Genomic DNA, 24,659 nt, shown 5'->3' on the forward strand with positions numbered 1-24,659 from the left:
AATAGTACGTAAGTATAAACACCATGGGACCACGCAGCCGTCATACCTCTCAGGAAGGAGATGCGTTCTGTCTCCTAGAGATGAACGTACTTTGGTGCAAAAAGTGCAAATCAATCCCAGAACAACAGCAAAGGACCTTGTGAAGATGCTGGAGGAAACAGGTAAAAAAGTATCTATATCCACAGTAAAACGAGTCCTATATCGACATAACCTGAAAGGCCGCTCAGCAAGGAAGAAGCCACTGCTCCAAAACTGCCATAAAAAAGCCAGACTACGGTTTGCAACTGCACATGGGGACAAAGATCGTACTTTTTGGTGAAATGTCCTCTGGCCTGATGAAACAAAAATAGAACTGTGTGGCCATAATGAACATCGTTATGTTTGGTGGAAAAAGGGGAAGGCTTGCAAGCCGAAGAACACCATCCCAACCATGAATCACGGGGGTGGCAGCATCATGCTGTGGGGGTGCTTTGCTGTAGGAGGGACTGGTGCACTTCACAAAATAGATGGCATCATGAGGAAGGAAAAGTATGTGGATATATTGAAGCAACATCTCAAGACATCAGTCAGGAAGTTAAAGCTTGGTCGCAAATGGGTCTTCCAAATGGACAATGACTCCAAGCATACTTCCAAAGTTGTGGCAAAATGGCTTAAGGACAACAAAGTCAAGGTATTGGAGTGGCCATCACAAAGACCTGACCTCAATCCTATAGAACATTTGTGGGCAGAACTGAAAAAGCGTGTGTGAGCAAGGAGGCCTACAAACTTGACTCAGTTACACCAGCTCTGTCAGGAGGAATGGGCCAAAATTCACCCAACTTATTGTGGGAAGCTTGTGGAAGGCTACCCGAAATGTTTGACCCAAGTTAAACAATTTAAAGGCAATGCTACCAAATACTAATTGAGTGTATGTAAACTTCTGACCCCCTGGGAATGTGATGAAAGAAATAAAAGCTGAAATAAATAATTCTCTCTACAGTCGTGGTCAAAAGGTTTTGAGAATGACACAAATATTAATTTTCACAAAGTCTGCTGCCTCAGTTTTTATGATGTCAATTTGCATATACTCCAGAATGTTATGAAGAGTGAACAGATGAATTGCAATTAATTGCGAAGTCACATGAAAATGAACTTAATCCCCAAAAAACATTTCCACTGCATTTCAGCCCTGCCACAAAAGGACCAGCTGACATCATGTCAGTGATTCTCTCGTTAACACAGGTGAGAGTGTTGACGAGGACAAGGCTGGAGATCACTCTGTCATGCTGATTGAGTTAGAATAACAGACTAGAAGCTTTAAAAGGAGGGTGGTGCTTGAAATCATTGTTCTTCCTCTGTTAACCATGGTTACCTGCAAGGAAACACGTGCCGTCATCATTGCTTTGCACAAAAAGGGCTTCACAGGCAAGGATATTGCTGCTAGTAAGATTGCACCTAAATCAACCATTTATCGGATCATCAAGAACTTCAAGGAGAGAGGTTCAATTGTTGTGAAGAAGGCTTCATGGTGCCCAAGACAGTCCAGCAAGCACCAGGACCATCTCCTAAAGTTGATTAAGCTGCGGGATCGGGGCACCACCAGTGCAGAGCTTGCTCAGGAATGGCAGCAGGCAGGTGTGAGTGCATCTGCACGCACAGTGAGGCAAATACTTTTGGAGGATGGCCTGGTGTCAAGAAGGGCAGCGAGGAAGCCACTTCTCTCCAGGAAAAACATCAGGGACAGACTGATATTCTGCAAAAGGTACAGGGATTGGACTGCTGAGGACTGGGTTAAAGTCATTTTCTCTGATGAATCCCGTTTCCGAATTGTTTGGGGCATCCGGAAAAAAGCTTGTCTGGAGAAGACAAGGTGAGCGCTACCGTCAGTCCTGTGTCATGCCAACAGTAAAGCATCCTGAGACCATTCATGTGTGGGGTTGCTTCTCAGCCAAGGGAGTGGGCTCACTCACAATTTTGCCTAAGAACACAGCCATGAATAAAGAATGGTACCAACACATCCTCAGAGAGCAACTTCTCCCAACCATCCAAGAACAGTTTGGTGACGAACAATGCCTTTTCCAGCATGATGGAGCACCTTGCCATAAGGCAAAAGTGATAACTAAGTGGCTCGGGGAACAAAACATCGACATTTTGGGTCCATGGCCAGGAAACTCCCCAGACCTTAATCTCATTGAGAAATTGTGGTCAATCCTCAAGAGGCAGATGGACAAACAAAAACCCACAAATTCTGACAAACTCCAAGCATTAATTGTGCAAGAATGGGCTGCCATCAGTCAGGATGTGGCCCAGAAGTTAATTGACAGCATGCCAGGGTGGATTGCAGAGGTCTTGAAAAAGATGGGTAAAAACTGCAAATATTGACTCTTTGCATAAACTTAATGTAATTGTCAATAAAAGCCTTTGACTCTTATGGAATGCTTGTAATTATACTTCAGTATACCATAGTAACATCTGACAAAAATATCTAAAAACACTGAAGCAGCAAACTTTGTGAAGACCAATACTTGTGTCATTCTCAAAACTTTTGGCCACGACTGTACTATTATTCTAACATTTCATATTCTTAAAATAAAGTGGTGATCCTAACTGACCTAAGACAGGAAATGTTTACTACGATTAAATGTCAGGAATTGTGAAAAACTGAGTTTAAATGTATTTGGCTAAGGTGTATTTAAACTTCCGACTTCAACTGTATGACACATTGTTGAAGCACTGCAAATAGTTGCCAATATTACTACAGCTTGAAGATGGTTATATTGTAATCGGTGTAGTGAATGAAGTGAATGTCCCGAACATTTCTGAATCCTACTGTGGGTTCTACTTGTACAATATTTCCATAGTAGCATTTCATCAAACACATTTCTTGTCCTGTCACAAACCGCATCAGAGCCCAGCAGATGGAAAGGTCCCAGTAATATGCTGCAGTCTCAGTCAGTAAGTCACAACAGGATTTCTTCTAGAACTAAACAGGTGGATTCTGCAGCAGTAAGCATTTCTGCAGTACAGGCAGAAGCAGGCAGCGTGCCGAGAGGGGTGGGGGTGAGAAGGTGGGGTCAATATGCCAAGACACAAGAAGAACAAGAGAGACACTGATTGTGGTTTTGTTTGGTGAAACAGACCGCATGGTGCGGTCTCATCAAAGGCCGGGCCAAAGTCACAGTTCTTATTATGAGGCTGGCTGCAGCCCTCAGCCCTCCCACACAGCCAGACCGTCACTGACCTGATTCAGCCCTGATTGGCTCCAAGAGGACAGGTATTAGCTGGAGGCAGTCAGCACTGCCTTTATACACTGTCTGTCTATATGCTGTCTGTTGGGGATGGGATGGTGCACTGCACATTGCTCTGTAAAACTCCAGTAAATAGGGGAGCTCTGGCCCTCCCACTATCCAGCAGCAGAGAGGAGAGCAGCCGGCATCCATTCCCCAGCAGAGAGGAGAGCAGCCGGCATCCATTCCCCAGCAGAGAGGAGAGCAGCCGGCATCCATTCCCCAGCAGAGAGGAGAGCAGCCGGCATCCATTCCCCAGCAGAGAGGAGAGCAGCCGGCATCCATTCCCCAGCAGAGAGGAGAGCAGCCGGCATCCATTCCCCAGTTTGGTTGAAACTGTGTCTACATTTAGGCCATCTCACGCCCGTCCATTATCCTCTTCTTCCTCCATTACCCTCTTCTTCCTCCATTACCCTCTTCTTCCTCCATTACCCTCTTCTTCCTCCATTACCCTCTTCTTCCTCCATTACCCTCTTCTTCCTCCATTACCCTCTTCTTCCTCCAGTACTCTCTGTGTCTCTGCATCTCTCCATTACCCTCTTCTTCCTCCATTACCCTCTTCTTCCTCCATTACCCTCTTCTTCCTCCAGTACTCTCTGTGTCTCTGCATCTCTCCATTACCCTCTTCTTCCTCCAGTACTCTCTGTGTCTCTGCATCTCTCCATTACCCTCTTCTTCCTCCAGTACTCTCTGTGTCTCTGCATCTCTCCATTACCCTCTTCTTCCTCCAGTACTCTCTGTGTCTCTGCATCTCTCCATTACCCTCTTCTTCCTCCAGTACTCTCTGTGTCTCTGCATCTCTCCATTAACCTCTTCTTCCTCCAGTACTCTCTGTGTCTCTGCATCTCTCCATTACACTCTTCTTCCTCCAGTACTCTCTGTGTCTCTGCATCTCTCCATTACCCTCTTCTTCCTCCAGTACTCTCTGTGTCTCTGCATCTCTCCATTACCCTCTTCTTCCTCCAGTACTCTCTGTGTCTCTGCATCTCTCCATTAACCTCTTCTTCCTCCAGTACTCTCTGTGTCTCTGCATCTCTCCATTACCCTCTTCTTCCTCCAGTACTCTCTGTGTCTCTGCATCTCTCCATTACCCTCTTCTTCCTCCAGTACTCTCTGTGTCTCTGCATCTCTCCATTACCCTCTTCTTCCTCCAGTACTCTCTGTGTCTCTGCATCTCTCCATTACCCTCTTCTTCCTCCAGTACTCTCTGTGTCTCTGCATCTCTCCATTACCCTCTTCTTCCTCCAGTACTCTCTGTGTCTCTGCATCTCTCCATTACCCTCTTCTTCCTCCAGTACTCTCTGTGTCTCTGCATCTCTCCATTACCCTCTTCTTCCTCCAGTACTCTGTGTGTCTGCATCTCTCCATTACACTCTTCTTCCTCCAGTACTCTCTGTGTCTCTGCATCTCTCCATTACCCTCTTCTTCCTCCAGTACTCTCTGTGTCTCTGCATCTCTCCATTACCCTCTTCTTCCTCCAGTACTCTCTGTGTCTCTGCATCTCTCCATTACACTCTTCTTCCTCCAGTACTCTCTGTGTCTCTGCATCTCTCCATTACCCTCTTCTTCCTCCAGTACTCGCTGTGTCTCTGCATCTCTCCATTACCCTCTTCTTCCTCCAGTACTCTCTGTGTCTCTGCATCTCTCCATTACCCTCTTCTTCCTCCAGTACTCTCTGTGTCTTTGCATCTCTCCATTACCCTCTTCTTCCTCCAGTACTCTCTGTGTCTCTGCATCTCTCCATTACCCTCTTCTTCCTCCAGTACTCTCTGTGTCTCTGCATCTCTCCATTACCCTCTTCTTCCTCCAGTACTCTCTGTGTCTCTGCATCTCTCCATTAACCTCTTCTTCCTCCAGTACTCTCTGTGTCTCTGCATCTCTCCATTACCCTCTTCTTCCTCCAGTACTCTCTGTGTCTCTGCATCTCTCCATTACTCTCTTCTTCCTCCAGTACTCTCTGTGTCTCTGCATCTCTCCATTAACCTCTTCTTCCTCCAGTACTCTCTGTGTCTCTGCATCTCTCCATTACCCTCTTCTTCCTCCAGTACTCTCTGTGTCTCTGCATCTCTCCATTAACCTCTTCTTCCTCCAGTACTCTCTGTGTCTCTGCATCTCTCCATTAACCTCTTCTTCCTCCAGTAATCTCTGTGTCTCTGCATCTCTCCATTAACCTCTTCTTCCTCCAGTACTCTCTGTGTCTCTGCATCTCTCCATTATCCTCTTCTTCCTCCAGTACTCTCTGTGTCTCTGCATCTCTCTATTAACCTCTTCTTCCTCCAGTAATCTCTGTGTCTCTGCATCTCTCCATTACCCTCTTCTTCCTCCAGTACTCTCTGTGTCTCTGCATCTCTCCATTACCCTCTTCTTCCTCCAGTACTCTCTGTGTCTCTGCATCTCTCCATTACACTCTTCTTCCTCCAGTACTCTCTGTGTCTCTGCATCTCTCCATTAACCTCTTCTTCCTCCAGTACTCTCTGTGTCTCTGCATCTCTCCATTACCCTCTTCTTCCTCCAGTACTCTCTGTGTCTCTGCATCTCTCCATTACCCTCTTCTTCCTCCAGTACTCTCTGTGTCTCTGCATCTCTCCATTACCCTCTTCTTCCTCCAGTACTCTCTGTGTCTCTGGATCTCTCCATTACCCTCTTCTTCCTCCAGTTTTCTCTGTGTCTCTGCATCTCTCCCTCACCCTCTCTGATTGCCCCAGACACCTCATAGTTCCAATCTGTAATCATGTAGTGAAGCAATGTCTGTGTGCATAACTACAATTAAGGTACATTCATCTATTTAGATCATCAGTACAGTGCCCTTGTCATTTTTGCCAAGGATAATGTCCATTTTAATGATGATGATGATGATGGTTTTGATTGGGATGAAATACGTGTCAGTTCATTCTTGTAATTTATCACTACCTTGCATACTTTATTTTGTTGTTCAAACTTACAGAAAAGTATAGATAACGATGCAGCAGCAGCCTGTCGCTGTTGTCACGTTTGTGCAGATGTGCACGTGTAATGGTTGTGCTTGAGGGAGCTCCATCCATTATGGGGGATAGGCTGGGCTGACAGCATGGGAAACACAGGTGGTATTGTAGCTAACGCTCCACACTTACCACGTAGCCAGGTATCACACACATATGTTCCATGTTGACTGGATGGATGATGCTCCCTCTGGGGGACTGACACTTCATTTAGGCTCTTTTCCTTAGGAGTTTCTTGACGTGTGCAGCTTGAGTTCGGTGGATTTCATTCTAAATGAAAAAGTACAGTTACACTGTCATCTTTTTTATAAAGTATTACATTGCTATGGTCAATATATTCTGATTTAAAACGTTAAAGGACAGAATCTTCTGAGAGTATAATGCAATTTCATTTTATTTTTGCTTTTAATTGAAGCTCAATATTTTACAGGGAAAAAATGGATGATGAAGATATTATGCAGTACATTATAGAGCACTTTCAGCATTTAATGGAAACATTACATGAGATTCGTACAGCCCTTCTCTATGTTACTTGGCAAGGTATAGAAGGTATTCTCTCCCTCCCTCCCTCGCCCGCTCCCTCCCTCCCTCTCCAGGTTCTTTTAAGTTCCCCTTGACCTCCTGGCGACATTCCCATCCAGTTCGGGCAGCAAGCCGCAGCAGTTTGTTAGCCTGGGATTAGCCCCGTGGCGGAGCCCCGTTCAGCATGACTTTTACTCCCTGTCCCTGGCTGTCCCTGTCTCTGTCCTCTCCACAGCCCCTCAGCCCTCACCTGGCCCCGGCCCAGCACTCGAGATGGGGACGGCAGGGGTTAGGATTTAATTGCGCATTCAGAGCTATAACAGGCACTCTCTTTGGGTGCCTATTGGCAAAGCCCTGTCACAGATCCAATAGTGATGTCTCCACCTTGTGAGGGGGATGAGAGTCACAGACCAAGCAGAGGAGGGGGGGATGGGGTGGGGGTGTTAAAACAACCATGGGGGCAGATAAGGGGTTAGATAGTTTAAGGGCAGGCATGGATTTCTAGTCATTTAGCTCGCTGACGTAATACACAGAGGGAGATAGCTATTAATGTCTGCCTGTGAGTAATTGTTGCACATGGAGGTCTTAAGGTTACCTCTACAGCGCTGCTTTGGAATTTCAGATGTAATTGGAGGGCGGGTGCTGTTTGTTGCCTCTCTCAGTGCGTGCCAGCTCCACTCTCTGCAGTTGTCCCTGTTGATTTAGCCACCTGCAAATGACACCTCACCAGGGTCAGCAGTATGAAGTGGCAGCCAGGCGTTGAGATCTATTGCGAGGGGAGAGGGTTTGGAACAGGCTCAGGTGCCTTTTATCACTCCAGCCCTCTTTCTGCAAACCTCTTTCTGCAAACCTCTTTCTGTAAACCTCTTTCTGCAAACCTCTTTCTGCAAACCTCTTTCTGCAAACCTCTTTCTGCAAACCTCTTTCTGCAAACTTCTCTACTGAGTAGAAGGGTTCAGAAAAAGTGAGTCATTAAAAGTAAAAGTAAAAGTACAAAGATTCAGAGCGTGGTTTAAATAATATACAGAAATGTGCATGTTCACAAAGGTAGGGAATAAAGTGGTGGTTAATCAGAGAATGGGGCCTACAGCATAGCTCCCAGCATAGCTCCCATTATAGCCCTGCATATGTTTTGGAACTTACAGTAAGTATTTTAAACAGTACATTCCGCTGTATATAAAAGCATCATTAGGAACGACGGTAGTACTTGCGTCTGACCCTAGATTAATGCTTTAAACTAATGAAATCTTCAATGCTTTCTGCTCCTGTAGTGTGATCTGGAAGCGATTGACGGGAGACACCATCTCTGTGGTGTGGGTTTACAGCACCTTTACCATGAGGGCTGTAACCTTGCGAAGTGTTCCAAAGGTTAGGTTGCACACTTTATTATTCTAATTCTAATGAGTATATCATATGAGATGAGAGAGAAAAAATATATATAAGAAAACAAATTGCCTCTAGCTAAACAAACAATGTTGGAATTGAAATGCAAACACTGCTGATAATTGTGACATGTTTTCTCCTCTGGAGCATCATCATTGAAAATGATGTGTGGGTTTGTGTGCATCCTTGTGAAGTACTGACAACACAATCATACAGTGCCAGATAGCGCTAAGACAGCTGGCCTCCTAGTAATGATATCTGTTTCTACTCTTGTCCCAGGGGAGTCAATTGTTTAATAGACATTTAAAGTGCCTTTTGGCTGAAGTCTTTATGACAGTCCACTGGCTAATAGAATTCTCCTTTTAACACTTCCTACAATAAGCGGACATATGCTGAGGAGAAAGAAAGTACTATATTGAATTCAGCATGGAGTTTAGGGCCGTCCAAATAAAAACTTGATTTTGTATCTGACCTCTCCTCTGTGTTTGCTGCATGTGATTGGATTAGGAGTCTTTGTGCTTGGTAAATACTGGTAGTTTGTTTTCACACAGATTCAGGTTGAATTACTTTCTCATACTCTAACTGATGTCAAACATCTCTGGGGCCATAAAACAGATTCTCAGTGGCTTTTTCAGTGGCGAAGAGAATACTACAACACTGCTGCCATCCTCCTCCTAGGGGTGTTGTCTAATTATGTTTGTACACTGAAACACTAACTGTTTGTGAACCTGCACAAAGGCACGTTTATTGAGACATTTGATGAGACAATGGCAGCCAAAGAGTCTGCTAGAGCATGATAAATAGACAGCAACAGTGACAGGAGACTTTGGCTTGGCTGTCAGGTGCATTACAGATTTGCTGCGTGAATGTGTAACCTTGACACAGATGGAAATAAAGTCAAACTCAGTCAGGGAATTGTCTCTACTGTGTTCCAGCCTGCCTTCTGATTGACACACCTCTGGGCGTTTAGTAGGATGTTGGTAGGGGCTCATGAGACCATGCAGGGAGAGGAGCGCTGGGCATGGAGGACATGGGATGGGGAGGGTTGGTTCCCACGTCGCCACTCATTTGGCCACAGCTGTGACTGACACATATTGTAACGGGACATTTCACGCCCTGTTAGCTGCTCGGCCACCTCATAATTAGGGTGGTGTGTGTGTGTGTGTGTGTGTGTGTGTGTGTGTGTGTGTGCTCGAGCTCAGCAAAAAAAATAAGAATAGTTGGAAGAGGTTTACAAGTATTAACTGGGGAGAAAACAGTATATCCTGTAAGAGGGACGCTGGGATGTTTTCTCTGCTCTCAATGTCATCTTTTTACCTCACTGTGTGATTTGTGCGGTGAAACGTACCTGCTGAGCCAATGATACTTGTAAAGCTTAGTGTTAATGCAATCCAGAGACTCTACTGTAGTTCAATCACCAGAATACTGTGACTCTCAAGTCGCCTCTGGTTTAAATCTGTTTTTGAAACACGCTATTTTGGGTGACCTTTCACTCTGGCCTTTTGCTCCGGTTCAGAAGTAGTCTGTAGTGAAGGGGGCTGATGTGAACTAAAGTCCTACAACTGCAGTTCACCAGAGCTGACAAAAGTTACAGGATAGACTCATTCATTCAGGGCATCCTATCCCTGCTAGTCATGTCAGCATGAGCTTGTTATACCACTGGCCAGAGGAAAATGGTTTCCTCTTTTAGACCACTGGTTGCCTTGTATACAGTGGGGGAAAAAAGTATTTAGTCAGCCACCAATTGTGCAAGTTCTCCCACTTAAAAAGATGAGAGAGGCCTGTAATTTTCATCATAGGTACACGTCAACTATGACAGACAAATTGAGAAAAGAAAATCCAGAAAATCACATTGTAGGATCTTTTATGAATTTATTTGCAAATTATGGTGGAAAATAAGTATTTGGTCACCTACAAACAAGCAAGATTTCTGGCTCTCACAGACCTGTAACTTCTTCTTTAAGAGGCTCCTCTGTCCTCCACTCGTTACCTGTATTAATGGCACCTGTTTGAACTTGTTATCAGTATAAAAGACACCTGTCCACAACCTCAAACAGTCACACTCCAAACTCCACTATGGCCAAGACCAAAGAGCTGTCAAAGGACACCAGAAACAAAATTGTAGACCTGCACCAGGCTGGGAAGACTGAATCTGCAATAGGTAAGCAGCTTGGTTTGAAGAAATCAACTGTGGGAGCAATTATTAGGAAATGGAAGACATACAAGACCACTGATAATCTCCCTCGATCTGGGGCTCCACGCAAGATCTCACCCCGTGGGGTCAAAATGATCACAAGAATGGTGAGCAAAAATCCCAGAACCACACGGGGGGACCTAGTGAATGACCCGCAGAGAGCTGAGACCAAAGTAACAAAGCCTACCATCAGTAACACACTACGCCGCCAGGGACTCAAATCCTGCAGTGCCAGACGTGTCCCCCTGCTTAAGCCAGTACATGTCCAGGCCCATCTGAAGTTTGCTAGAGTGCATTTGGATGATCCAGAAGAGGATTGGGAGAATGTCATATGGTCAGATGAAACCAAAATAGTAAAAACTCAACTCGTCGTGTTTGGAGGACAAAGAATGCTGAGTTGCATCCAAAGAACACCATACCTACTGTGAAGCATGGGGGTGGAAACATCATGCTTTGGGGCTGTTTTTCTGCAAAGGGACCAGGACGACTGATCCGTGTAAAGGAAAGAATGAATGGGGCCATGTATCGTGAGATTTTGAGTGAAAACCTCCTTCCATCAGCAAGGGCATTGAAGATGAAACGTGGCTGGGTCTTACAGCATGACAATGATCCCAAACACACCGCCCGGACAACGAAGGAGTGGCTTCGTAAGAAGCATTTCAAGGTCCTGGAGTGGCCTAGCCAGTCTCTAGATCTCAACCCAATAGAAAATCTTTGGAGGGAGTTGAAAGTCCGTGTTGCCCAGCGACAGCCCCAAAACATCACTGCTCTAGAGGAGATCTGCATGGCGGAATGGGCCAAAATGCCAGCAACAGTGTGTGCAAACCTTGTGAAGACTTACAGAAAACGTTTGACCTGTGTCATTGCCAACAAAGGGTATATAACAAAGTATTGAGAAACTTTTGTTATTGACCAAATACTTGTTTTCCACCATAATTTGCAAATAAATTCATAAAAAATCCTACAATGTGATTTTCTGGAATATTTTTTCTCATTTTGTCTGTCATAGTTGACGTGTACCTATGATGAACATTACAGGCCTCTCTCATCTTTTTAAGTGGGAGAACTTGCACAATTGGTGGCTGACTAAATACTTCTTTCCCCCACTGTAACTGTACAAAATGTTTTTTTTCTATGTTCTTCAGTGTACAACATGTGCAAGGACATGAACTGCAATAACATCTCCTGATCATTTACGTTTCAATGGGTTAATCAAGTTTTATTAAGCCATTCTTCCTCTGGTCTCCTATACAGAGGGGAAATCATGTCAAAGAGAGCAGAGCATTTTTGTTTTAGAATGAAGCCCCATAGTAAAGGACAATCATGTTGCTCAAGTGGACAAGAAATACAGCCCTATCGCAGGTTTCTAAGCAACCAGGCCCTGACACACATTAACACAATGCATAGGACCCCTCTGAGAAGGCTGGCTATTAGGCCTACTTACCCTACCCTCGCTGAGACTGGATTGGATGTTCGCAGTCAAGGGTTGTGTGTTACCACCATAATTACCACCGTAGTTAATTACCACCATCATTTTTACAGCTACAGTGAGGGAAAAAAGTATTTGATCCCCTGCTGATTTTGTATGTTTGCCCACTGACAAAGAAATGATCAGTCTATAATTTTAATGGTAGGTTTATTTGAACAGTGAGAGACAGAATAACAACAAAGAAATCCAGAAAAACGCATGTCAAAAATGTTATAAATTGATTTGCATTTTAATGAGGGAAATAAGTATTTGACCCCTCTGCAAAACATGACTTAGTACTTGGTGGCAATACCCTTGTTGGCAATCACAGAGGTCAGACGTTTCTTGTAGTTGGCCACCAGGTTTGCACACATCTCAGGAGGGATTTTGTCCCACTCCCCTATGCAGATCTTCTCCAAGTCATTAAGGTTTCGAGGCTGACGTTTGGCAACTCGAACCTTCAACTCCCTCCACAGATTTTCTATGGGATTAAGGTCTGGAGACTGGCTAGGCCACTCCATGACCTTAATGTGCTTCTTCTTGAGCCACTCCTTTGTTGCCTTGGCCGTGTGTTTTGGGTCATTGTCATGCTGGAATACCCATCCACGACCCATTTTCAATGCCCTGGCTGAGGGAAGGAGGTTCTCACCCAAGATTTGATGGTACATGGCCCCGTCCATCGTCCCTTTGATGAGGTGAAGTTGTCCCTTAGCAGAAAAACACCCCCAAAGCATAATGTTTCCACCTCCATGTTTGACGGTGGGGATGGTGTTCTTGGGGTCATAGGCAGCATTCCTCCTCCTCCAAACAAGGCGAGTTGAGTTGATGCCAAAGAGCTCCATTTTGGTCTCATCTGACCACAACACTTTCACCCAGTTCTCCTCTGAATCATTCAGATGTTCATTGGCAAACTTCAGACGGGCATGTATATGTGCTTTCTTGAGCAGGGGGACCTTGCGGGCGCTGCAGGATTTCAGTCCTTCACGGCGTAGTGTGTTACCAATTGTTTTCTTGGTGACTATGGTCCCAGCTGCCTTGAGATCATTGACAAGATCCTCCCGTGTAGTTCTGGGCTGAGTCCTCACCGTTCTCATGATCATTGCAACTCCACGAGGTGAGATCTTGCATGGAGCCCCAGGTTGACAGTTATTTTGTGTTTCTTCCATTTGTGAATAATCGCACCAACTGTTGTCACCTTCCACCAAGCTGCTTGGCGATGGTCTTGTAGCCCATTCCAGCCTTGTGTAGGTCTATAATCTTGTCCCTGACATCCTTGGAGAGCTCTTTGGTCTTGGCCATGGTGGAGAGTTTGGAATCTGATTGATTGATTGCTTCTGTGGACAGGTGTCTTTTATACAGGTAACAAACTGAGATTAGGAGCACTCCGTTTAAGAGTGTGCTCCTAATCTCAGCTCGTTACCTGTATAAAAGACACCTGGGAGCCAGAAATCTTTCTGATTGAGAGGGGATCAAATACTTATTTCCCTCATTAAAATGCAAATCAATTGATAACATTTTTGACATGCGTTTTTCTGGATTTTTTTGTTGTTATTCTGTCTCTCAATGTTCAAGTAAACCTACCATTAAAATTATAGACTGATCATTTCTTTGTCAGTGGGCAAACGGACAAAATCAGCAGGGGATCAAATACTTTTTTCCCTCACTGTACCTCTCTATTTTAATATGCATATTCCACAATAGGATTTAGCCTAATGTAGCAGTAAATTAATTGCGTGGTGCGAGACTAGTACTGTGCGATTCACAGCGTTTCCGCAAGTCATTGTTGATAACGGTAATTACGGAGATCTTCTCTCGAGCTAATTGCCGTGCGTTGTTATAAATGTGAGAGCCAGGCATCAGAACCTAAGGAATAGCACTGTGGGAAAAAACCTTGGTTGGATAGTAATATGGATAAAAATATTGTAAGCCTTGACTGGGGCTTTAAAGCCAAGGGTAGAGCTGTACAAATGGAATGGCTTTCCTGATCCTATGACCTATGACCTCACCATTCGCATAGTCAGACTTCAGCAGAAAGGACACTCTGCTGATGTATACTCTGGGGCGCAGGATATCTGGGATAAGGGTTGCAAAGCTACTGGTAATTTACCAAAGTTAGCGGAATATTCAGTAATTTTGGTAATTAACAGCTAATCTATGGCGCAGGATAGGGTAACTTTGGTCATTTATACTTCAATAACTTTTTTTAAATGTATTCATATTACATTTACATTTTAGCCTAATTAAGAACCATCTAATCAATAATGGAATTATTTTCCATTAACTCTGCAACTCTTCCAACTATTGACTTTTTCGAAACTGCCACCATTTTGTGCCAAAACATTTACAACAAAGACATATTGACATTTACAACGAAGACATATTGACATTTACAACAAAGACATATTGACATAGTAAAATAAATACAAGTGTGTGTAACATGCTGAAACCCTCACATTAAACACCAATGGTATTCACAAAGTTGATTGTTTATATTTAGGATAATGTTTTGTGGTTTTGTCATAATCGTTGTATGTTATTTACATTTTTAAATCATCTTATTTGATTAGTTGATATATTTTACATGTGGTAAGGCCACGGGAGGCGAGAGATCATTTACGGAAGCCTGTGATAATCTGAAGTACCCAGAATGGCCACTAGATGTCATTTTATAAAATTCCCCCCCAAAACTTGAAAGTTACCCAATTTCTGGTAGTTTACTGGTAAACTTAGAACGTTTCCAGTAATATACCTTCCCTTTACAACCGTATATAGGATATGTTATGTTGAAATGGTCAGTTCTCCATTCTGCTGCATTTGACTGATTGAATGTCTGCTTGGCAGATGCAGGGGTCACTCACTAGCCTTCCATAAAACTTTACAGCTTGGTTGTACTCCATCTCTCTCTTGTCACCCCCCACCTCCACCCCCACCCCCTCCTCCTCTCCCAGGGTTGTTTTCCTTAGGAGTAGGTGTAGGTGGGGTACGGTGTCATCATTACAGTAGCGTATGGTCTCACCAGGGATTTCTGGCTTGGAGAGGGAGAGGGTGAGACTCATTGATCATGATCCGGAGTCCCCGGCTATGATGATAAGTATGATGATGAACGATCTGCCTTGGACCTGACAGTAGATTTTTCACTTATCACACTGAGGAGAAAGGGGAGGTGGGGGGGACTCTAGCCTTTTGGGGTCCCTAAGCAATATTTGGTTATGGGGGCCCCCTCACCAAGCGGGCACATTTGTATTTGTGGCGCCCCAATTGATGGCGGATAGAAAAATGTATGTTTTAAAGTTAATTTCCTGCAATTCTACACATTTTGCCATGGGGCAGAGAGAACATTTTTGCAATTTTAAAGCAAGTTTTCTGCAGTTCTACAGATTTAGCCATGGGGTGGAGAGAACATTTAGCAATTCTATAACATATTTCCTGCAATTCTACTCATTTTGCCATGGGGCAGAGCGAAATTGTTGCAGTTTTAAAGCTAATTTCCTGCAATTCTACCCATTTTGCCACGAGGTGGCAATTTTTTATTGACTTTTGCCATGTTAATGATATTTGAATGTTAGTGATTAACAAAATCAATGGGGGCCCCCTGGAGGTCAGGGCCCCTGGGCACGTGCCCTGCATGCCCAGTCGGTATTCGGCCATGATTACTACAAGTTTAGATAACTGGCTAGACTAAACTTACCAATCTAAAAAAAAATTGCTGGCACGGGTAAATGAGTGACTGACAAAATAAAGGGAAAAACTGCTGATATTATATATTATATATATATATTCTACTATTCTAACTCTCAACAGTAAGTTGAAACCCGACTGAGTTCCTTTTTTTTGTACGTCGCTTATTCCTGGAGCCGGCCCTGGATGTGTGTCTCAGAGCCAGACAAAGGTCCACCGTCAGCGTGTGACGTGACCATTTGTTCTCTGTGAAGTGTATATGTCAAGGTGAAAGCTTATTACAACAAAGAGAGCAGAAGTGATAGATTGGCAGGCAGACTCTGAATGTCCTCCAGAAGCTGTGAATCAGCCAAACAGACCACTAGCTAGTAATGCAATAGAGTTCCATCAATACAGACTCATCTTCTCCACTGGCCAGATTTATATATAATGGGATAAGTTTTCAGGAGCATGTGAGGTATGGAGTAGAACTGAAAATAAAGGTGGAGTGGAACACACACCTCCCTCTAAGGGCCCCTGGAGCTCCAATAAAGATAAGGTGCTACAGGCCCTGGCGATGGCACTGGGATTGATGCAGCTGTTTTTCGAGAGGCGGAGGCGGCAACGGGAGAAGGAGGGGTTGCCCCCGTGAGGCCGTTTTTGCTGTGGCTTCTCGGGCCGGGAGGCCATTAATTGTCAGCAGCAAAGTGTTCTTCTTCCTCCAAGTGTAGTTAATTTGCAAGGCCAAGAACATCATAACCATTATGGTTGAAGGTTACCCAGGGGGTAAAATGCTTTATCTCATTAAACACTTAAGAGTGGTGGTACTGTGTAGACTTTACGATATCTTGATGGCGGGGAAGGGGACATTGCTCAAAATCACAGCAGTGTTCTACTAGACTCTAGTGGAAGGAAGTATTTATCAGGATTGAGTTTCTTTGGTCACAGGGTTAACTGAATGATTGACCTGCTGCATTTTAATGAAAGTGACAAGGACACAAAATAGAAATCGATGGGTTTTATGGTTTTATTAACGATGGTGGGGAATGCATTGGAGCTGTGCTGAGTTGAACTATTGCTACCATGATGGAGGTGGTGAAAAAATATGTTGTTTTTCTCAGGGTTACTATTCCCCAGAATGCATTGCTGTATATTGTATTCCAAGAACAAATTACAGTACAAAACAAGAATCTCTCAATTCCATATACATTTTCTGTACATAATGCCTAAACCTATGTCATTGCTCAGGAAGAAGAATGTTCTGTTTCTTTTCCTAGTCACATTAGGTGTTGATGAGGTCCCATGGGGCCCATAGATCTCTTTCCACTGCCGTCTAAAGCAGGCCCCCGTAAAATAAACTATGGACACAGAAAGTGCCATTGTGCCGTTGCCATTCTGAAATATGGTAGCCTGTCCACTGACATTGTCCATCATTAGTCATGTCATGTGGAATGGTAAAAGTGAGTTAGTAGGGAGAGTGGTATAGTACTGATGCCATCGTCATGTAATGTGATGTGTGTTGTGCCAGTCTCCTCCCATCACTCCTGCTTGATTTGCAGAGCCCCCTCCCTCAGGAGTGGAGTAGGTGTGCCGAGGGTCAGCGGGTCAATATCTAATCAGGAGAGCACAGAGCTCAGGGGACTAGCTGACTGGCTGGCTGCTCCAGAGGTCTCCAGAGCTGGCTGGCTGGCTGCTACAGAGGTCTCCAGAGCAGTCTTGCTGACTGGCGGCTGCTATAGAGGTCTCGAGAGCAGTCCGGCTGGTTGGCCCAGAGGTCTCCAGAGCAGTCTGTCTGGCTGTCTGGCTGCTCCACAGGTCTCCAGAGCAGTCTGGCTGGCTGGCTGACTGGCTGGGTGACTGGCTCTACTGGTGGATGGAGGGAGTAGGAGCTTTGAGCTCCGCTGATGGGAAAACAGACAAATCACTGGCAACCCAGACACCTGCAGCCCTCAGCAGACACATTGATGTCCAGACGCACTACAGTACGTGACTGCACATGCTGACTGTTCCCCTCTTACATCGCCCCCCCACGCCCCTCCCCTCCATTCTCCTTTCAACAAAACCCAAATGTCAGGTCAGTCTCAGAACTGTAGATTATCTCTGGCGCACCACAATATTCCCTTGCCATCAGGGGCAGGACAACCTTGGATGGCCCAAAGGAGACAGGGTTTATGCTTACTGTATTCAGATACAGAGGAAAATGACTAATGTCATTCAGGTTTCTATTGCAGCTCTGGGTGACAGGATGAGAGACAAATGGTGCAGAATGGTGTGCAGTAAAAGTTATTGAAGTAGGCGTCTAGTGTCGAGCCACTGCTTTGCCCTTTAGAAAGATACTGAACAGGATCTGGCAAATTAAAAGGATGTCTCAACGTATAAAGCGTTAATGTACAGTATGTGTTGCTGCCATGTGACAGGTGTCATGGAGTGTTTAAGGCCTTGTTTTTTTTCTCCCTCTCTGACCAGGCTGACCATCCACGCTGAGTGTCCCATGCACTTGGAGGATTTCCCCATGGATACACACGCCTGCCCTCTGAAGTTTGGGAGCTGTAAGTCTCTCTAGATATACATCTGTATCTGGTCCACATAGCTGACATCACAGAAATAGAGGTCATAGATCAAATCAGACGTCTACATGTTAAACATTGGTCCGTTGTTTTTCGCCAACTTGCCCTTCCATGTGAATCACATATTTGAATCAATGTAATCTGGCTGCAGCCTTGAACGGACCGTGTGACCGAGTGTAATAGACATCTAGTCCATTAGTTCTGTCTCCATCCCTGCCGCTTACGTGTCTTTTTGTAGAGCACAACTTTTTGTGGAAGGTATTACACAGCGCACAGACCCCCTCGCACACTCAACGTCGTCAAGATATGTCGAGTTTCCTTGTAGGCGGGCTATTTGGCGGGGAAACTGTGAAGTCACTCTCCTCCTTTACCAGAGACTCATTTAGCCCTGGGGTGTCTTTAACGAGGGCCGGAGGGCCGCACTGAATTTTTGTTATATTTATTAGCCATCAAAATTTGCAAACGATCGTCCTGTATCCATTGTTTTTTAGAATTTCCATTGCTCCCTGACTGTCTAGCTTTCATTTTGGTGACTATTAGCGAACTGGACACAGTCAAGAAACGTATTGACTGTAGGTCCATTAACCACGGGCCGTATTTTCTGTCACAATGCCCCCTTCGGCGCGGCTTCTCCTCTGATCTGTATTTATATCAACGTGCTACAGGCAATCTGCTGCAGCGCTGTGCGCCGCTCGCCCCAATCACCGCTATTTTACATGAAATGTATTTTCATTGGAAATGGCACAGCAATCACAAACATAATGTAGATGCCTTTTATTCTCCCTCCCTATGAGCTCTGAACCTCAGGTTTTCACATTCTGAATATAAGATAAAGAGAGCTAGGGTTTGTTTTGTCCCTCTAGATATAAAATAATTTGGCTGTAGATTTATGATGCTATGTTGTGCATAAAGGGGATCTCTGAGCCAGACAGGTTGCTGTGACAGAGCAAGGCAGATGTACCTACAGTACAACATTTACATGCAGTTTAGCTCGTTAAAATGTTCTTTATCATGGGATCAGTAAAATGCAGCGCCTTAATCATGTTTATTTGTTCTGGATTTTAGTGAGCAGCAATATCTATGTGTGCTGCATTATCCTTATAAGTGGTTATGGAGACTTGTATCCTCGACTTCATGCAGACTTGAAATTCTGCATGTACTTTATGCGCAGATTCAGAGACAATGGACATCCAGAGAGAATTGACATCCTCGCTCTCCTACTTTCTGAGCATAAGTGTAGTGAATGATTTCAAAGCCTTGGATAGTGGGCCGGGATCTTTATTGTGCAATGAAAGTGTTTGACATAGTTGACCTTCTCTGCTGAGTGGAGCTGAGAATCTGACCACACTGAGTAGCTCCGTTACAAACAGATGGAGCCATATAACATACACACATGAGGACAGAATAATACCCTTCATTACCAATTACAATTGTTATATATGAAGAGGCATTCAAGTAGATGCATTAACTATTTTTATTAATGATCTCCCATGAGTATAAAACAATAATTTCTCTGTGGCTTTCAACATTTAATTAGCAAACCTCAGGCTGATGTGTGAATGATGATGTTATTGGTGCTCAGCTGGGTGTTTTCACCATCCTCCATCTGCTCTTCTACTGCAATGTGTGTGTGTGTGTGTGTGTGTGTGTGTGTGTGTGTGTGTGTGTGTGTGTGTGTGTGTGTGTGTGTTTCTTTTAATGTTTTTTAAGCTCCTTTCCCTAAGTTTGACCTTGTGGATTTTAAGTCCCATTTATGACATCATTCCTCGTCCTGATGTACCTTCAGTTCAAGGTGCCAAATGTATAAACTAATCAAAACACATGGCCGCCTGCTTTTATTAAACTCTCATTCAAATAGACTTCATTGATATGCATTTATTCATCAGAATCAGCCAATGGTAACACTGCTGCATTATATGCCTGCATTATTCACTCTACATGGAAACTGCCATTTACTACTCTCATTCTTTGTCTCTGCCTCTACCGGTGTGTCTGTCTGTCCATCTGCACTCCCCTTCCTCTCTCTCTCTCTCTCTCTCTCTCTCTCGCTCTCTCTCTCTCTCTCAGATGCGTATACCAACAATGAGGTTGTCTATCTCTGGACCAAAGGAGATGAGGACTCTGTAGTCGTAGCAGAGGATGGGTCAAGACTAAACCAGTATGATCTACTGGGCCACGTTATTGGGAAAGAATCTATGATTTCCAGCACAGGTAGCCCATTGAACATGCAGTTCCAGCACAGGTTCTATTATACCATATGATCAAGTCATTAACACTGAAATAACATCAGAACAAAGGTTTTCACTAATGGAACATCTGCTTAAAATTTCTCACCAAAACCTCTCTTTTCAGCTCCTGGCGTGCAAGACAATTTGGATGAATTAATTTATTTTCCTTTTGTACACCGTTGGGATATACTTACAATTCCGTTTGTGTCTTTTTGTAAAATTATTTATCTGAGCGGTTCTGCAAGCGGCTGCCTCATCGATTGGTCTCTGCTAGTTTTATTAGGGTCAGTGCGGTCTCACCACTGAAAGGAAGACTTGCTGAGTTTGGGGAAAGGAGGTAAACACTGATCACTGAATGCAGGGGCTTTCTTATAGGCTGGTGGAGAAAGACTGACAAACTCTCATGTTATCCAACACTACGTCTGTGAACAAAATGGAATATGTGCAAATGCAGGGTAGATGAAGAAGAAGATGTGGCGGCTCCCATTTACATGGTATTTGATCGAAAAACACACAGGCACTCTGATTTCAGATTGAAACACACATTGATCTGCCCAGTTTCAGCAAGTATTTTTTAAATGGTAACCAAGAGTAAAAATATTCAACTTGCTCAGTAGTAAGATAACTATTCAGCAGTAGGAGAAAGATAAGGAGCCTTGGAGCAGGAGGGAGAATGCTACTTTTCCTGTGATTGAGCTCTGGTCTGAAAGCCATTTGAATTGGCACTGAATTATAGGACATTCTGTCAGCCAGCACTGTTGATCAGCCATTCATTTGATCTTAAATTCTGATTGCCATAGCTGCTGCGAAATCCCTTTATCTACAACACCCACAATACTGAGGTTTTTTCTCTCACTTTCCTCTTGGGAGAGTGTCAACCTGTTTTTACCAGGCAGAGACAGCTATTCAAATCAGGGAAGCCATTTAAGTGGCCTGCTCTCAAAGAGACAGGTCTCCGTGAGATAAAAATGGTGTCTAACCTCTATTTAGTCACTGTGATACACTAGGGCACTTTGTCTCACATCTCCCATTGTCTCAGTCTGGTTGCATGGTTGCGGTGATAGAGGCAGACAGGCACTGAGGAGGGTCATACCCTGTACACAGCTCCTATAGAGTAAGGGACACCTGAGGTGTGGTAGAACAGTCCTTTGTGTATATTCACTGTAACACCACATGGTCCCCTCATACTGACTCACATCACTGACTCACATCACTGGCCTCAACAACTCAATGTGAGATCAGTCTCAATGAATCTTGAACCACAGAGTTTTCTCAGTATTTGCTCTACGTACTGGACATACAGGCTTGAGGATAGGGAATATCTGTCGTCTTAGCACTGTTTAATTTTCCTGTCTTCCTATGTCAACAAACATAGTCAATAAATCAATCAAATGTATTTATAAAGCCTTTTTACATCAGCAGATGTCACAAAGTGCTATACAGAAACCCATCCTAAAACCCCAAATATATGTGTCACCTCTACTCAGCACGTAGGAGTGTGTCTGTCATGCAGGAAATAGGTTCTCAGCATATTGGCGGCTGTGGATCAAGTGGTGCAGGCAATGTTTTTAAAACACAGTTGATCATACCGTATCACACGTTTATTTTCCTGAACCCACACAGTGAGGTGTGCTGCTCTCAGCCTCACACACACCAGCTCTTGTTTGTCAGCGTGTTACTGATGCCACTTCTACGAGCTCTCCTCTCCCCCTAACCCTAACCCTTCTGGTCAACAGATCTAATCCGGACCAACAGTGGAGGGAAAACCAATCTCTGCCTTTAACAACCAGACACTGTGATAAACAAGCGATGAGTTAACCTCCACTCTCACAAACAGATACTCTGCTTCCCACAGGATCCCAGTGCTGTGCTAGCATGCATGCCACTGTATTAACAGGATCCCAGTGCTGTGCTAGCATGCATGCATGCTGTATTAACTTTCATAAATATAGTTCTGAATATTTCAGCAGAGTGCTTGTGTTTGTCTGGACTGAACATGAGCTGTATTAATAATTCATGTCCTCTGCATCTCTCTCTCTCGCTCTCTGTCTCTGTCTCTCCCTATCTCCCCCCTGCCCCCTCAGGAGAATATGTAGTGATGACAACGTATTTCCATTTGAAAAGGAAAATTGGCTATTTTGTGATTCAAACCTACCTCCCGTGCATCATGACTGTCATCCTGTCTCAGGTCTCCTTCTGGCTCAACAGAGAGTCGGTTCCCGCCCGCACTGTATTCGGTGAGTGTCTTCGTCTATGTCCTTAACCCCGAAATGCACTTAACGAGTAATTGAACCATTCCGACAATTTGGAGTGTGACAACAACTGAGCTGTTGTTTAAATTATAAAGCTACATCAAAACAAGTGTGCAGCAGCGGCAGCATACGCATTTGTGGAGCAGCTTTTGTTCACATCAACAGATGCATTCAGTAAATTGGCGTGCCAGGGGAGGGTATAAAAAGTTAATCTTTGAGAAGTTGTGGTTCACACGGCGAGGTGTAAAAAGCAGCTTGGTGCCCATGTTGGCTTTGCTGGGCCCTGGACAGTGATGCATGTGGGTTTAAAACTGTGCTTGGATCACAGGATTGACCTGTAATTAACTTGGCCACCGTAAAACCACCTAATTAATTACAGATTAACGCAAGTCAACTTGGAAAGGAATTAAGTCGGAGAAAGTGAGGCCGTTCACCTCTGGGGACGGAGTGATATAAAGGAAGTGTTGCAGTTGCATCTCTCTTGGCGAGGTATTGAACGTGCTTTGCAGAAAGTTTAAGCCGGCCAAGTTTTAAGAGATTATTGCTTATTGAGCTCTTGCTAACTTTGGCAAGGTGTCTGGCTTTGTCAACACTTTTTGTGGGGCAGACGTATCAGGTGCAAAGCACAGCTGATCCTGCCAGCATCGCTATGGAGACTTAGAAAGGGTGAGATCCTGCTTCCTCTATGGTGGGTCAGAATGAAACATGAGCTCTGACAATTTGAGTTGGTAGACTAGAAAGCAAAGGCAGCCCATTCAGGTTTAGGGGAAATGATAGTAACAAACAAGTTGTGCTCAGTCCTCCAAAAGCAATGTCAAGGTAAACAATGAAAAAAGTCAAACTTCCAGTTGGAGAAAGCATTTCCTAATCTAGGACTAAAACTTTAATCAAAACGGCAGCTGAAGGCCAAGAAACTTCAACAAAGGGAAGTATTGTATGGTCTCCTGACACATACAGCATTATTGTAGGCTGGCAGTAAAATACTTTGCCTTCGAATTACGCAGAAGATCTAGCAAAGACATTTAGTCTGTTGTTACAGAATCAGACTAGCTAAGGCATGTGAGTCACTAACACACCTAGAAATGTATCTGTGTTCAAATCATACAGCTTGGACATTTGACAGGTTTCACCATAGGTGATGTGGTGCATGACTCTAGCACTTTATACTGTGACTAACAGTTCTGGAAACATGACTAGTTGGGAAATCTGAGTAATTGAAAAACATTCATCTCACTACCTAGTGCCTCTCGTGTAAAGAAGCTAACCAGCAAATGTTTATTTTAATCAGTTTACCCCACACTCCAAGATAAGAGTGTGCAGCACATTATTCCCCCTCCTCGGTCATGGACACCCACGGCTTCGCCTCTCAGCCTGCCATGAGGAGTGTGTCATGGCAACCCAAAGTGCCTCCCCCAGCAGAGAGAGCAGGCCTCTGTTTGGCGGCTAATTAGTGTTTCAGAACAGTCCAGGGTAGGGCATGCTGCGAAGCACAGTGGAGAAATACACTTGCTAGCCACCTTGATTTGGTTGGATTTGCTTTGCACGTAAGGTGCAAAAAAAGAAGCCACATACGGTTTCTCCATTATCACTGTCCCATCTTCTTCTCATGAAGGAGGGGCCCTCACCTCACCTCTATGACTATCTCCCTTGTAAAACAAAGGCCTTTCATTGCCAAGAAAAGTCACAGTAAGAAGCTGTTGTTCTTGAAAGGGTCGACAGACTGTATTTCCTCATGTGTTCTAATGGAGGTTCAGTTGAAACAAGGTAAAGGCCATTGGGAACCATTCAGCAAACACTGCAGTATGTGTCTGCTGCGGTGTTAAGCTTATGTGCTAAAGAAATGTTGGTTGGGAACACAGAATGAACAAACTCTCACTTGTAATGGAAGTGCACGAAGGCACATTGTTTAAAAGACGGGTGTGGAATTGACGAAAGTGATAATGGCCTCAGGGCAGACTGATGGAGCGTCCAGGTAAACAGGTCTCCTGGTAGGAGAGATGTTTGTTCTTCAGCATAGTTAAGCTGCAGGCCTACAGGTGTTCCCCATCACAGTCTCTTTCCCCTGGTTGGTCAGGAGCTGGAAGGACGTTTCAGATTCAGACTACCCTCCCTATTGGACAGTCACTTCAGCTGCTATTCACAAC

The 24,659-nt window shown here is 44.3% G+C and overlaps 1 protein-coding gene across 2 annotated transcripts in view; it reads left to right on the forward strand.

Annotated features, from left to right (window-relative positions):
* LOC121541809 (gamma-aminobutyric acid receptor subunit alpha-3) overlaps positions 1-24,659 on the forward strand; it is a 162,725-nt gene that overhangs the window by 124,377 nt on the left and 13,689 nt on the right. For both annotated transcript variants that reach the window (XM_041851117.2, XM_041851118.2), the window contains exons 6-8: positions 17,935-18,017; positions 20,103-20,246; positions 22,348-22,500. In XM_041851117.2, coding sequence (XP_041707051.1) covers positions 17,935-18,017; positions 20,103-20,246; positions 22,348-22,500 — 380 coding nt within the window. The remainder of the gene's footprint in view (positions 1-17,934; positions 18,018-20,102; positions 20,247-22,347; positions 22,501-24,659) is intronic.

The sequence above is a fragment of the Coregonus clupeaformis genome, chromosome 27 (genome assembly GCF_020615455.1).
Source record: "Coregonus clupeaformis isolate EN_2021a chromosome 27, ASM2061545v1, whole genome shotgun sequence".
Classification (NCBI taxonomy): domain Eukaryota; kingdom Metazoa; phylum Chordata; class Actinopteri; order Salmoniformes; family Salmonidae; genus Coregonus; species Coregonus clupeaformis.